The sequence below is a fragment of the Oncorhynchus masou genome, chromosome 19 (genome assembly GCF_036934945.1).
Source record: "Oncorhynchus masou masou isolate Uvic2021 chromosome 19, UVic_Omas_1.1, whole genome shotgun sequence".
Lineage (NCBI taxonomy): Eukaryota > Metazoa > Chordata > Actinopteri > Salmoniformes > Salmonidae > Oncorhynchus > Oncorhynchus masou.
This window is the reverse complement of record NC_088230.1, coordinates 24,338,363-24,352,626: the sequence shown is the minus strand read 5'-3', so window position 1 is coordinate 24,352,626 and position 14,264 is coordinate 24,338,363. Positions and strand designations below refer to the sequence as shown.

The 14,264-nt window shown below is 48.1% G+C and overlaps 2 protein-coding genes across 4 annotated transcripts in view; one reads left to right on the top strand and one right to left on the bottom strand.

Annotated features, from left to right (window-relative positions):
- Window positions 1-8,447, top strand: part of LOC135506046 (DNA polymerase zeta catalytic subunit-like) — a 148,579-nt gene extending 140,132 nt beyond the window's left edge. Inside the window, exons 23-32 of the mRNA XM_064925413.1 lie at window positions 2,031-2,275; window positions 2,411-2,519; window positions 2,664-2,861; window positions 4,626-4,735; window positions 4,824-4,938; window positions 5,185-5,322; window positions 5,550-5,740; window positions 6,324-6,570; window positions 7,033-7,233; window positions 7,442-8,447. Of these exons, the coding sequence (XP_064781485.1) occupies window positions 2,031-2,275; window positions 2,411-2,519; window positions 2,664-2,861; window positions 4,626-4,735; window positions 4,824-4,938; window positions 5,185-5,322; window positions 5,550-5,740; window positions 6,324-6,570; window positions 7,033-7,233; window positions 7,442-7,582 (1,695 nt within the window). The 3' untranslated portion in view covers window positions 7,583-8,447. The remainder of the gene's footprint in view (window positions 1-2,030; window positions 2,276-2,410; window positions 2,520-2,663; window positions 2,862-4,625; window positions 4,736-4,823; window positions 4,939-5,184; window positions 5,323-5,549; window positions 5,741-6,323; window positions 6,571-7,032; window positions 7,234-7,441) is intronic.
- A 1,007-nt stretch (window positions 8,448-9,454) lies between these two features.
- On the bottom strand, window positions 9,455-14,133 carry LOC135506047 (sodium-dependent glucose transporter 1-like). Of its 3 annotated transcripts, none has more exons than XM_064925416.1 (5): window positions 13,618-14,133; window positions 12,379-12,547; window positions 11,058-11,174; window positions 9,842-10,953; window positions 9,455-9,750 (listed from the first exon to the last, which is right to left on the bottom strand). In XM_064925416.1, exons 1-5 carry the CDS (start codon window positions 13,903-13,905, stop codon window positions 9,652-9,654), a joined length of 1,785 nt encoding a protein of 594 aa, XP_064781488.1. In that variant the 5' UTR covers window positions 13,906-14,133; the 3' UTR covers window positions 9,455-9,651. The 3 variants fall into 3 exon arrangements, with proteins under 3 accessions (XP_064781488.1, XP_064781489.1, XP_064781486.1); XM_064925417.1 differs by having other exon boundaries at window positions 9,455-9,729; XM_064925414.1 differs by having other exon boundaries at window positions 9,455-10,953.
- Window positions 14,134-14,264: the final 131 nt, after the last annotated feature.

Here is a 14,264-nt window from a genome sequence, read left to right as displayed (position 1 = left end):
CACTCTGCTCTCTCCTCTCTCCTTCCTGCTGTACTGTCTCACTCTGCTCTCTCTCCTCTCTCCTTCCTGCTGTACCATGTGTCACTCTGCCCTCTCTCCTCTCTCCTCCCTGCTGTACCGTGTCTCACTCTGCTCTCTCTCCTCCCTGCTGTACCATGTTTCACTCTGCTCTCTCTCCTCCCTGCTGTACCGTGTCTCACTCTGCGCTCTCTCCTCCCTGCTGTACCGTGTCTCACTCTGGCCTCTCTCCTCCCTGCTGGACTGTGTCTCACTCTGCTCTCTCCTCTCTCCTCCCTGCTGTACTGTGTCTCACTCTGCCCTCTCTCCTCCCTGCTGTACCATGTCTCTCTGCCCTCTCTCCTTCCTGCTGTACCACGTCTCACTCTGCTCTCTCTCCTCTCTCCTCCCTACTGTACCGTGTCTCACTCTGCTCTCTCCTCTCTCCTTCCTGCTGTACTGTCTCACTCTGCTCTCTCTCCTTCCTGCTGTACTGTGTCTCACTCTGCTCTCTCCTCTCTGCTGTACCGTGTCTCACTCTGCCCTCTCTCCTCCCTGCTGTACCGTGTCTCACTCTGCCCTCTCTTCTCACTGCTGTACCGTGTCTCACTCTGCCCTCTCTTCTCACTGCTGTACCGTGTCTCACTCTGCCCTCTTCTCACTGCTGTACCGTGTCTCACTCTGCCCTCTCTCCTCCCTGCTGTACCGTGTCTCACTCTGCCCTCTCTCCTTCCTGCTGTACCATGTCTCACTCTGCTCTCTCCTCTCTTCTCCCTGCTGTACCGTGTCTCACTCTGCTCTCTCTCCTCTCTTCTCACTGCTGTACCGTGTCTCACTCTGCCCTCTTCTCACTGCTGTACCGTGTCTCACTCTGCCCTCTCTCCTCCCTGCTGTACTGTCTCACTCTGCTCTCTCCTCTCTCCTCCCTGATGTACCATGTCTCACTCTGCTCTCTCTCCTCTCTCCTTCCTGCTGTACCGTGTCTCACTCTGCTCTCTCCTCTCTTCTCACTGCTGTACCGTGTCTCACTCTGCCCTCTCCTCTCTCCTTCCTGCTGTACCATGTCTCTCTCTGCCCTCTCTCCTTCCTGCTGTACCACATCTCACTCTGCTCTCTCCTCCCTGCTGTACTGTCTCACTTTGCTCTCTCTCCTCTCTCCTTCCTGCTGTACCGTGTCTCACTCTGCCCTCTCTCCTCCCTGCTGTACCGTGTCTCACTCTGCCCTCTCTCCTCCCTGCTGTACCGTGTCTCACTCTGCCCTCTCTCCTCTCTCCTCCCTGCTGTACCGTGTCTCACTCTGCTCTCTCTCCTCTCTTCTCACTGCTGTACCGTGTCTCACTCTGCCCTCTTCTCACTGCTGTACCGTGTCTCACTCTGCCCTCTCTCCTCCCTGCTGTACTGTCTCACTCTGCTCTCTCCTCTCTCCTCCCTGATGTACCATGTCTCACTCTGCTCTCTCTCCTCTCTCCTTCCTGCTGTACCGTGTCTCACTCTGCTCTCTCCTCTCTTCTCACTGCTGTACCGTGTCTCACTCTGCCCTCTCCTCTCTCCTTCCTGCTGTACCATGTCTCTCTCTGCCCTCTCTCCTTCCTGCTGTACCACATCTCACTCTGCTCTCTCCTCCCTGCTGTACTGTCTCACTTTGCTCTCTCTCCTCTCTCCTTCCTGCTGTACCGTGTCTCACTCTGCCCTCTCTCCTCCCTGCTGTACCGTGTCTCACTCTGCCCTCTCTCCTCCCTGCTGTACCGTGTCTCACTCTGCCCTCTCTCCTCTCTCCTCCCTGCTGTACCGTGTCTCACTCTGCTCTCTCTCCTCTCTCCTTCCTGCTGTACAGTGTGTCTCACTCTGCTCTCTCTCCTCTCTCCTCCCTGCTGTACCATGTCTCACTCTGCTCTCTCTCCTCCCTGCTGTACCGTGTCTCACTCTGCACTCTCTCCTCCCTGCTGTACCGTGTCTCACTCTGCTCTCTCTCCTCTCTCCTCCCTGCTGTACCGTATCTCACTCTGCTCTCTCTCCCTCTTTTCTCCATGCAGTACCGTGTGGAGTCCATGATGTTGCGTGTGGCCAAGCCCATGAACTACATCCCTGTTACGCCCAGCATACAACAGATAGCCCAGCAGAGGGCGCCGCAGTGCATCCCGCTGGTCATGGAGCCTGAGTCGCGCTTCTACAGCAACTCTGTGGTGGTGCTGGACTTCCAGTCGCTCTACCCCTCCATCGCCATCGCCTACAACTACTGCTACTCTACCTGCCTGGGCCACGTGGAGAGCTTGGGAACGTAAGGGACAACGCCTAGATAGAGAGAGACACACACCAAGCATGCACGCACGCTTACACTACACACGTTCTTATCATTCTGATAGGTTAAGATGTGAGTCAAGGTACAGAGACCAACCACTGTGAGTTGTTTCAGGGCCGCTGAGTTTAAGTTTGGCTGCACCTCCCTGAGGGTTCCCCCTGAGCTCCTCTATCAACTCCGCAATGACATCACCGTCTCTCCCAACGGCATCGCCTTTGTCAAGGTACAACCAGTCCTCTGATGTCATGTGATTAACATTCACTTTTTCTTCTGGAGTCGGCGGGTTTTTGATCGAACAAACGACAAACTATCATGTCTCTTCTAACACGGAACTGTGCGTGTGTGTCTGTGTGTCCTCTCCGTCCAGCCCACGGTGAGGAAGGGGGTCCTGCCCAGCATGTTGGAGGAGATACTGAATACGTGGTTCATGGTGAAGCGTTCCATGAAGACCTGCAAGCAGGATAAGACCTTGATGAGGCTGCTGGACGCCAGGCAGCTGGGACTCAAGCTCATCGCCAACGGCTATGCCGCCGCCAACTGCTCTGGACGCATGCCCAGCGTAGAGGTGAGGGCCTGGGGTTCACACACACGGTCTGCCACACTCACCAAAATCTGACTGTTAACTGTTTCTCTCCTGTTGTTGTTTGTGTTGTAAACGTTTGAGCTGTGAAAATCAATTCCTCTTAAAAGGATAATATACACTGAGTGGTCAGTTTATATTAGGTACACCCATCTAGTACCTATCTAGAGTCGGAGCCCCCTTTGCCTCCAGAACAGCCTGAATACTTTGGGCATAAAAACGTTGCTCAATTGGTATCTCGGGACCTAACGTGTGCCAGGAAAACATTCCCTCCACCGTTGACACCAGTCTGTACCGTTGACACCAGCCTGTACCGTTGACACCAGTCTGTACCGTTGACACCAGTCTGTACCGTTGACACCAGCCTGTACCGTTGACACCAGCCTGTACCGTTGACACCAGCCTGTACCGTTGACACCAGCCTGTACCGTTGACACCAGTCTGTACCGTTGACACCAGCCTGTACCGTTGACACCAGTCTGTACCGTTGACACCAGTCTGTACCGTTGACACCAGTCTGTACCGTTGACACCAGCCTGTACCGTTGACACCAGCCTGTACCGTTGACACCAGTCTGTACCGCTGACACCAGCCTGTACCGTTGACACCAGTCTGTACCGCTGACACCAGTCTGTACCGCTGACACCAGCCTGTACCGCTGACACCAGCCTGTACCGTTGACACCAGTCTGTACCGCTGACACCAGCCTGTACCGCTGACACCAGCCTGTACCGTTGACACCAGTCTGTACCGTTGACACCAGCCTGTACCGTTGACACCAGCCTGTACCGTTGACACCAGCCTGTACCGTTGACACCAGCCTGTACCGTTGACACCAGTCTGTACCGTTGACACCAGCCTGTACCGTTGACACCAGCCTGTACCGTTGACACCAGCCTGTACCGTTGACACCAGCCTGTACCGTTGACACCAGCCTGTACCGTTGACACCAGGCAGGATGGGGCCATGGACTCATGCTGCTTACGCCAAATCCTGACTCTGCCATCAGCATGACTCAACAGGAACCAAGATATGTTGGACCAGGCGATGTTTTTCCACTCCTCAGTTGTCCAGTGTTGGTGATGCCCTGCCCACTGGAGCTGCTTCTTGTTGTTTCTAGCTGATAGGTGTGGAACCCAGTGTGGTCGTCTGCTGCAATAGCCCATTCGTAACAAGGTTCCACGAGTTGTGTTCTGAGAAGCCGCTCTGCACTCCACTGTTGTACTGCGGCATTATTTGCCTGTTTGAGACACGCCTGTTAGCTTGCACGATTCTTGCCATTCTCCTTCAACCTTTCATAAACAAGCTGTTTTCATCCACAGGACTACCGCTGACTGGATGTTTTTTGTTTCTTGCACCATTCTCTGTAAACCCCTAGCCAGTGTTGTGCGTGAAAAGCCCAGGAGGCCAGACAATCATAACGCGCTCAGTCACTTAGGTAACTTGTTTTGCCCATTCTAACGTTCAATCCAACAGTAACTGAATGCCTCGATGCCTGCTTTATATAGCAAGCCACGGCCACATGACTCACTGTCTGTAGGAGCGAACCCTTTTTGTGAATGGGGTGATGTACCTAATAAACTGGCCTCAGTGTATATGTAATCAATCTAAATCACTGTTTCTAAAGTCAACGTGATACAGTTTGTCTCCTTTTCTTCTCCCTCCCATCAGTTGTTAGCTGGGTTTGTATTAACCTTAGCTGAAAGATTTTTTCTCATGGTTATCTTTCCCCTGTATGGTGTCGTTAAGGTTGGTGACAGTATTGTCCACAAGGCCAGGGAGACCCTGGAGAGAGCCATCAAGCTGGTCAACGACACCAAGAAATGGGGAGCCCACGTTGTGTACGGGGACACAGACAGGTAAGGGATGAGATTAAGAGAATGAATCATCAGGTATTGTATCGTCTGGTTTTTCTGACTCGTTTACTCTCTGCTTGTCTCTTTTTAGCATGTTTGTCCTGCTAAAGGGAGCAACGAAAGAGCAGGCCTTCATGATCGGCAACGAGATCGCAGAGGCAGTGACTGCTACCAACCCTAAACCTGTCAAGCTGAAGTTTGAGAAGGTACAGTCTCTGCTAAGTATGAAGTGTCTAGACTGGCTGGCTATGTCAGTCTATTTACAGTGTGTCTTTTTCAATCAACAGCCCTCACAACCATGATTTGCTACTACTCAGTGTGAATTAGGTTGCAGTGACTTTGTGTTGGTATTTGTTTGAGTCTGTGCATTAATTCCAGAACCATGACTTTAATCCTGTGTGTGTGTGTGTGTGTGTGTGTGTGTGTGTATGTGTGTGTGTGTGTGATCCCAGGTCTACCTGCCGTGCGTGCTCCAGACAAAGAAGCGCTACGTGGGCTACATGTACGAGAGCCTGGACCAGAAGGACCCCGTGTTCCACGCCAAGGGGATCGAAACAGTGCACCGAGACGGATGCCCTGCTGTTTCCAAGGTAACCGGCAACATTTGACTATTTCTGCCTGCTCTCCTACTCGGTCTACACCCTTCACAGTCACGCCAGATGTATATTAGCAGTCCGTTCTCAGACTAATACACAAATAGGAATGGGAGAAAGGATTTATTTTTAAAACAGTCCTTAGCCGAACATGTTCTATGGTAGCAGTCAGCCTGGTCGATGTATAGAATATAGACTGGTGTGGGACCTCCCCATCTCCATAGATTTTGGAGCGTTCCATCAAGCTGCTGTTCGAGACACGGGACATCAGCCAGGTGAAGCAGTTTGTGCAGCGTCAGTGTGTGAAGGTGCTGGAGGCCAAGGCCAGCATGCAGGACCTAACCTTCACTAAGGAGTACAGGGGCAGCAGCTCCTACCGGCCAGGGACCTGCATCCCTGCTCTGGAGCTCACCAGGTACACCAACAACACGGCGCCTGAGGGGAGGGTGGTCCTAGTGTTTATGACAGGATACTGTCTGAATTACGGTAACAGTAGCATCATTGAGAAATATTGTGTGGGCATGTGTGTGTATGTGGGCCGACGTGTGTGTGTGTGTGACCTCCCTCTCGTCTGCCTGCTTGCTCTTTGTGAAGCCACTTACTGATTTCCCAGAATGCCCATTGTCTGCCTGCACTACAACCGGCCTAGCTCAGTGTACTGTACCTGAGACAGTTGCTTAGCAACCCAGCCCTAATGGGTGGAAAAATATGATTTCAGATGGTTTAAGCGGGGAATGTTCAGCGTGATTCATGAAGATTAGCTATGACAATTTATTACAGTCATTTATCTTGCTGCAGTACAAAACAAGGAATCAAATGCATAATGTTTAATTCGTATATGTTCCCTTTTGAAGAAAAATATACAAATGTGATCATTTTAAAATCTGAATACTGCATGTGTGGTCCTACACCACAATATGGATATGACTGCACATATCTAGGGTGGTAGATAAGCAGGAACCAGCCATTCCTTTACTGTCTTGACCCCCACTCCCCAGGCGTATGATGGCCTATGACCGGCGCCTGGAGCCGCGGGCGGGCGAGAGGGTGCCCTACGTGATTGTGTACGGGAGGCCGGGTGTGCCCCTCATCCAGCTGGTGCGGCGGCCCCTGGAGGTGCTGCAGGACCCGAATCTGCGCCTCAACGCCACCTACTACATCACCAAGCAGATCCTGCCCCCGCTGCAGCGCATCTTCCATCTCATTGGCGTGGACGTGCTCAGCTGGTACCAGGAGATCCCCAGGGTGAGGCTATGAAAGAGTGCTGCAGATGAAGGGGTGGGCCATCTGCTCTAAAAGTTAGTTACTGGGATTCATTAAACTGATGGACTGATTAAACGATTGATGTTTGTTGACACACACAGACATAAAGCTTTGTCCAGACTTTAGTGCAGACGGACAACAAAAGACATGTCAGAAGTGGAATGAGACTCATCCAATGCCCAAGTCATTTAGAGGCACTGCCTTTTTGAGATGCCAATACTGCCATCTAGTGATGGTGAATTGTGGACATGCTCATTTCATGCTGTTGTCTTGGAAGCCTGCTTCAGACTAAAGCACAAAGGGACATAGCTCTTAGAGGATAAAACGGTGTCTGCCCTGTCAAATAGTGAATGACAGTCTTGATGATGAATACATTTATGTGATTGATGACCACTTTTCTATTATAGTCCAGCCCATGGCTCGAAACATGTCCTCTCTGTTCAGGTCCAGAAGGCATCGTGCTCCACCGTGGCTGAGAGGAAGGGGACCATCTATCAGTACTTCACCACTCTGCACTGTCCTGTGTGTGACAAGCTTACCCAGTTAGGGGTGTGTACCAGCTGCCGGGGCGAGCCCCAACGCGTGGCCATCACTCTCCACCAGGACATGCGGCTGTGGGAGAGCCAGCAAGATCAGCTGCTACAGGTTAGCAGTCGGGGGGCAGGACATCACTGGGAAGCTACCACAGGCTGCAGATATGTTAAAGCTCATTTGAGTTTTTCTAAAAAGATAGAGTAGAGCGAGAGAGCCAAGCTTAGAACTGTATTTTTAACACTGTGCTTGATTGAACTAGCTTTAACGATTCATTAGTGTTAAACTCCATTAACCAGCCTCCTGTTTTCCATTGGTCCAGATCTGTAGGAACTGTAGTGGCAGTGTGGAGCGGCAGGTTCTGTGTGTGTCTCTGGACTGTCCTGTGCTCTACAAGCTGTTCCGGGTCAACAGACAGCTCTCCAAGGTGCCCTACCTCCGACAGCTCCTGGAGCAGTTCTGATTCTGAACATGTTCAGGCCCACTGCTCTGCTATTCTGGTGCTAAACCACCGCTGTCTCATCCAGCTCAGTGTTTCCTTGTCTTTTCCTTTAAATGGTGCTTTGATTTGCTCTCATTAGCTGCTATTGGTTGGTTGTGCGTGAAGCTGATGTCTTTTCTTCAGATGGTCTCGTCTGTATCATAACGATGGCATTGACTCTGATCGAAGAGGACCTTACCGTTTTATTCTGAACTCGCTGTAGCGACTTGTAAGTCTGAACGGTATTCCTAAGGAGCTCCCGACGATGCGAAGATTGACTAAAGAAACCACTAACTTCATTTCCCTTTTTATATCAAATACCATTTTATAAATAGTTATTGTACAGTGCCCATCTGAATTCTCTGTGCATCAGCATTAAAAAAGGAAAGCTCTAATCACAGTGGACAAATCAACTAGCTGTTTTTTATCCATTCTGTTTGTGTGCCATGGTAATACGTTTTTTTCCCGCCTCGATTTGTATTTATGTCCATTTGGGCAAAGCATTATCCTTATACTCCGAGACACTGATGCCTACCAAGAGGATGGGGGTATTCATTTCAGTTTTTACTTCTGGGACTGTTGCAATACTGTATTTTGATAATTTATGGCAAGAGTATATTATTTCCTTAAGCTTTTTTTTTTTATGCTTTCTCCATGTTAACAGCATATTTCATCTAACCATGTCAAGGTGGATTCTATTGTTTCCCAAAACAACTATACACAGGATCTGTGGATTTGTATAAATGTAAAAAGAAAAATGAAGGAAATGTTTGTTTTTTTCGTTTTTAATGGACATTGCTGTGGCTGCAGGTTGACGATTGGTTTAATAAAACTCCATGTATTAGTATTTTGTCATGGTTGTGGTTTTCATTGTTTTAATAGAACAATTCAGAGATTGATCAAGTTATTAGCACAAAGAATCTGAATGAAAAACTACAACTGATCACTGCACAACACTTCTAAATGATTTTCTAAAATGTTATTTTTTTGTTGCAGAAAACAAACTTCATTCAAAGGTCTGACAAAAACATAATTCATAGTCAGGCCACATTGGTGGCTAACATCCTATCTTTAACTGCTGAGAATTCACATAATACTAAATATGAATGACAAAGAAAATTACATCCAAGATATCTAAAGGAACCTATTTTCAGTGTTACGTTGGTGATTATTCAGTATTCATTATACCAGCAACCGTTGTAAGAGGCCTAACTTTCCCCCTAAAAACAGCCTCAAATAACGTAGTAGACATAAACTGTGGGGTAAATCCGTAGTATCAAACATTTTGGCCTCTTCAATCCGTATCGCGGGAAGTTCAGCGTTAAGTCATGATTGAAATTTAAAGGCAATGTTCCCACGTTAGCGAAGGCTGCATTCACCGTAAACGCTGCATATGTCGGGACCATCGGAAATTACCTTGGCATTTCTATTGCGCAATCTGTAACGCTTCAGCGATCCAGATTAAATAGAGCCCTTACATGTGAGTGTTAACAAGCTAAAGAAGCACATGACAAACAACCAGACATTAACAAACAAGTTTCTCTCGAGAGGGAGACATTGCTCTTGTAGAATACTAATATATGAAGTACTTATTGTAATGTCTTTACAGCACTCATGGTGCATTTCACACCCAGACTAGAACCCCTAGGCGTGATTCATTCCGATTTAGCTGACATATTGCAGCATTTACTGTGAATGCGGTCTCCGCGAACGAGGGAACAATGCCTTTAAAATGGACCATTGCGGACAAAACGCAATTGGATTGAATCCCAGGTTTAGGGCTCTTCAATGTGTATCGCTGAAGCGTTGCCGATTGCGCACTAGAAATGTCAAAGTACTTTTGGATTGAGCTGATTTATGCAGCGTTTACTGTGAATGTATTCTCTGCTAATGCGGGAACATTGCCTTTAAATTTCAATCAATTTCCACGATATGGTTTGAATAAAGCACCTAGTCCCTCTTTTCCCGGTCCAGGGAAAGCAGCATTTTCTGTCCGGGTGAGTCCCCCAGCAGAGCGGGAGAGTCTGAAAAAGAGGTCCCAACTGTGGGCTCTAGGGACTGGGCAGTAGAGGGGGCAGATGTGGCACTGATGTCGCCTGATGTCCCCGTAACATCAGGTGGTGGGAGCCCTTTGTTAGGAGATGACAACGCTTTATTAGGAGATAAAGAGAGCGCTTTATTAGGAGATAACAATGCTTTATTCGGAGAGTTTATAAGGCTGGCGTCATCCATCTCGATTACCTCAAAGTCGGCGTCATTCCACTGGTCTGCCTCGTCATCCTCCTGCTGCTCCTCTTCCTCATCATTGGCTCCTGAGTCCAGCAGGCCTTGGCGGTACTCACTGTCGTCGGGCTCCTTGCGGCCCCTGATGCGGGGTGTCCTGCTGGGGCCGCTGGGGGACGAGGCCAGCCAGAACATGAAGGGGAAGAGGATGGAGGTCATTGTGGCGGTGGCCAGGGTCAGGTACATCAACAGGGGGTGACCATGGATCCTCCCCAGCAGGAAGCCCATCAGAGCGGGCAGGACCATCTCCCCCAGGGCTGCCCCCACCACGAAAACCGCCGCCGAGATCCCTGTCACTGTGGTGTACTGCTCCACCCAGGAGATCCCACTGGGGAAAGTGGTCGACATGGAGGCACCATAGACACCAGTGCAGATCCACAGGGCCACCCTGTTAGTGCTGAAGAGGGTGAGGAACAGGGAGGACAGGGTGCAGCCCACCAGGCTCAGTAGAATCATGGTGCCTGGGTGCATGCAGGACACAAAGAAGATGGCCAGGCCTCGGCCGGCAGCGAACGTCCCCCAGAACAGGGAGTTGAGCCCTGCTGCCTGGGCCTCGTCCATATGAATGTAATCCTTAGCATAGGTGAAGATAAAGGAGCCGTACGCCACCTCGGCCCCCACGTACCAGAAGAAGAAGACAAAGAGCATGGCGATGAGTGCGTTGTGATGCTTTGACACCAGGTGCTTCCCTGAGGGGGTCTGTGCCCTGCCCTGAGGGGGCCTGTGGCGGGCGTAGAGGATGAAGAAGAGGAGGGAGATTAACAGGATGAAACCACTGATCACAATGTAGGCCCACATGGACTTGAGGGTGCTGCTACTGAGGACATAGCGTTTGGGTATATTAGAGGACTGTGTTTGGAACACATCGTCTGTGACAGGTGGGGAGCTCGATGTTACCGGCGGGGCTGCCATGCTGCCGTTCGTAGCCACATCCAGCTCCAAGTCTGTTCCAAAGAGAAGCTTGGCGATGATGGGCGAGACGAAGGCCCCTGCGGCGAAGCTGAAGTGCAAAGCCTGCAAGTGAGAGCCAGCCTGATCTCCCCACGTCTGCAAGATCAGGACATTACCACCTGCCAGGGAGGACAGTAGGCATCAGAGCCATTCACTAAGGACCATGTCTTGTACTGTGCAGTAAGTACCTATTTACTATATTAAAGAGATTGTCTGTTCCTACCTGTATCTAGAAAGCCCATAGAAACTCCAATACTGGACATCAGAGCAGTGAGGAGAAGGGCTGTCTTACAGAAAGGGATTGCAAACATCCCAAACGCTGTGATCAACATGGAAAGGCCTGTGATGAAAATACAGTGTTATAAAGTGCACCATGCATTGTGGAAAAAGGTAATGAACACCCACAAAAAACAACCTACAGCATTATTTGATAAACATATGTGATGCATTTACAGTAAGGCTTTGTGCATACTGTGTAGGCAAATATATGGAGCAAAAATATAAACGCAACATTCAACTATTTCAAAGATGTTACTGAGTTACAGTTCATATAAGGAAATCAGTCAATTGAAATACATTTATAAGGTCCTAATTTGTGGATTTCTCATGACTGGGCACGTGGTCTGCGGTTGAGGCCTGTTGGACGTACTGCCAAGTTCTTTCTAATGACATTGGAGGCGGCTTATGGTAGCGAAATGAACATTAAATTCTCTGGAAACCGCTCTATTGGTCATTCCTGCAGTCAGGCTGCCACCTCCACGCTCAATCAAAACTTGAGACATCTGTGGCATTGTGTTGTGTGACAACTGCACATTTTAGAGTGGCCTTGTATTGTCTCCAGCACAATGTGCACCATTCTGGCATGGTCTACATGAGTAACCACGTCAGCCCTGAGGAATATTTCTGTCTGTAATAAAGCCCTTTTGTGGGGAAAACAAACATTCTGATTGGCCCACCCATGGCTGCACCACTGCCCAATCATGTGAAGTCCATAGATTAGGGCCTAATGATTGTATTTCAATTGACTGATTTCCTTATATGAACTGTAACATCTTTGAAATTGTTGAATGTTGCGTTTATGGTTTTGTTCAGTATAGCTTCTTGATATGCCACACCTGTCAGGTGGATGGATAATCTTGGCAAATAAGAAATGCTTACAAACAAGTGATGTAAACAAATTTGTGCACAGAGTTTAAGAGAAATAAGTGTATATGGAACATTTCTGGGATCTTTTATTTCAGCTCATGAAACATGGAACCAACAATTTAAATGTTGCATTTATATTTGTGTTCAGTATAATAATAAATGCCACTAAGCAGATGCTTTTATCCAAAGTGACTTACAATAATGCATGCATACATTTTTCATACAAGTGGCCCTGGCAAACCAACAATCGCGGCATTGGAAGCACCATGCCCTACCAACTGAGCCATATGGGACCACAAACCTTAGAGCTTAAATATAATGGGAGTTTTTTTTTGTTGCCAACGGACATCATTTATTTGTGGTTTGAGTTTCTGTATATTATAATTTGTTAGACATACCCAGCAGAAGAAGGCTGTTCATGCAGTCAAAGAGAATCCCTGACAACACAGAGCCGCCTATATAGCCCATCGAGCGGCCTACGAAGATGTAGGAGATGTTGCTGATGTCCTGGTTGACATTGATGGCCAGGTCTTGAAACGTGGGGCCTAAAACAGAGATACTCATCCCCTGGAAGACAGAAATAATCATTTAAAAAACACTTACTAGTATTGTCAAGTATAAGATACAGCCCTGCAACTAGTGCAGTTCTCAGGCATTGGTAGCATCTAGGTAGCATCTAGGGCCCCATCATTTTCTAGGATACATATATTTTTAACTTTGTGTGGCAACCAATGGTAAAGAATGTAAACATTTTGTTTTCATGTCCCATTCTAAGAAGACAGTTATTCAAAATTGTACATTTGGACAGGTGTCAGGAAGTAAAAGTTCTGAAGTTGAAGAGCCAGTTTGACCAACTAACTGTCTTATGGCTTAAAAGCCTTGAGACATCTATCGCTGTAGTCGAACATGCAACCTTTGGCACCAGAATCATATGCTTACGCCCATCCCCGTCCAATGCCCTAGCAAATCCGAAAACTACTTGAACATAACAGCGCTCACTGTTGCCCATGGTGGCGGGTTTTAACGTTCTCAGACATGGATGAACTTCGAATACTGACTTGTATCACGGGTGACCTGGCTGGTTTTACAGCCCTGAAATAAAAATTCTGTTCATTCAGGATATAGGCCTAACAAAGCTCATTTTACCTCCACTGAAACCACCACAATCACAGAAATAATGAACTCAATGAATGCATCTTGGAAAGGCTAAATCTTACTGAATGGGAATACATTGACTTTGTAAAGCTCGTGTACAATAAGATTACGTTTTAAACATTTAAAGACAACCTGCGATTTAGTATTAACGAATATATGGGGATAGGGACACAATCCAATTTGTAAATCGCTCTGGATAAGAGCGTCAGCTAAATGACTTAAATGTAAATGTAATCCTAACAATTTCCATTTAAACCAAAATATGTAAAACGTTTCTTAAACGGAATCAAACAGAACTTTACGGGGAGGGACCTACCGGTACCTGCATTTGTCCAACAGAAACTCTCGTTTTGCTCTGTTTGGTTCTTAAACGGTAAACGGTTTCCGAAATATAGTAGCTAATTTCAGGGCCTTGATGTTGACAAAATTGTCAAATGCAGTCCCTTCTACTTGCCTACTAGCCTAACACCAAGCACTCTTACCAGTCCGAGGAACGATGCACAGAGCGCCATGGTGATGATCCAGCCGCTGCAGCCTCCAGAACCGCTGGCGCTGCTAACTCCACCGATGATTTCAACCTCACCATCGGACCCCGAATTCGAACTCTCCTTCCTCCCTTTCATTACGCTCTTCACCCCTCGCCTTGTGTCTTTCCTCTTGTCAAACAGAGTATGTTCCTCTTGGTCATCGTTATTATCATCCTCCTTCATTCTTGCGAAACGAACATGCTTCGTTTTCACAACAGGATCTCTGGCGGCCGAGGCAGACATGGTCGAGCTGTCAAATTATGGCTGCGCTGTATCCTGCTGGTTGGGAAGCTTGCGCCAGTGCGTTTGGTAAACAAACTGCGCGCACTGACCGTTCCTTCAACGACACTTGCTGATATATTTTCGAGTCATTCATTCATTGCATGAAGAATCGGACATGGGGAACGTTGGCTGGGTGGTAAAAGCCGTGGTTCCATATGTCAAGTGTATGACAATATGGACGTCAGCGTACAGGAAGTACTAGTCATATGATTTAAATTATTTCACGAATACAGCGACATCTAGCGATCATACTAGAAATGTGAAATGTTTTCTTTATCTTTATAAATATTTGTGCTTCTGTGCTTTACATGCACGACTAC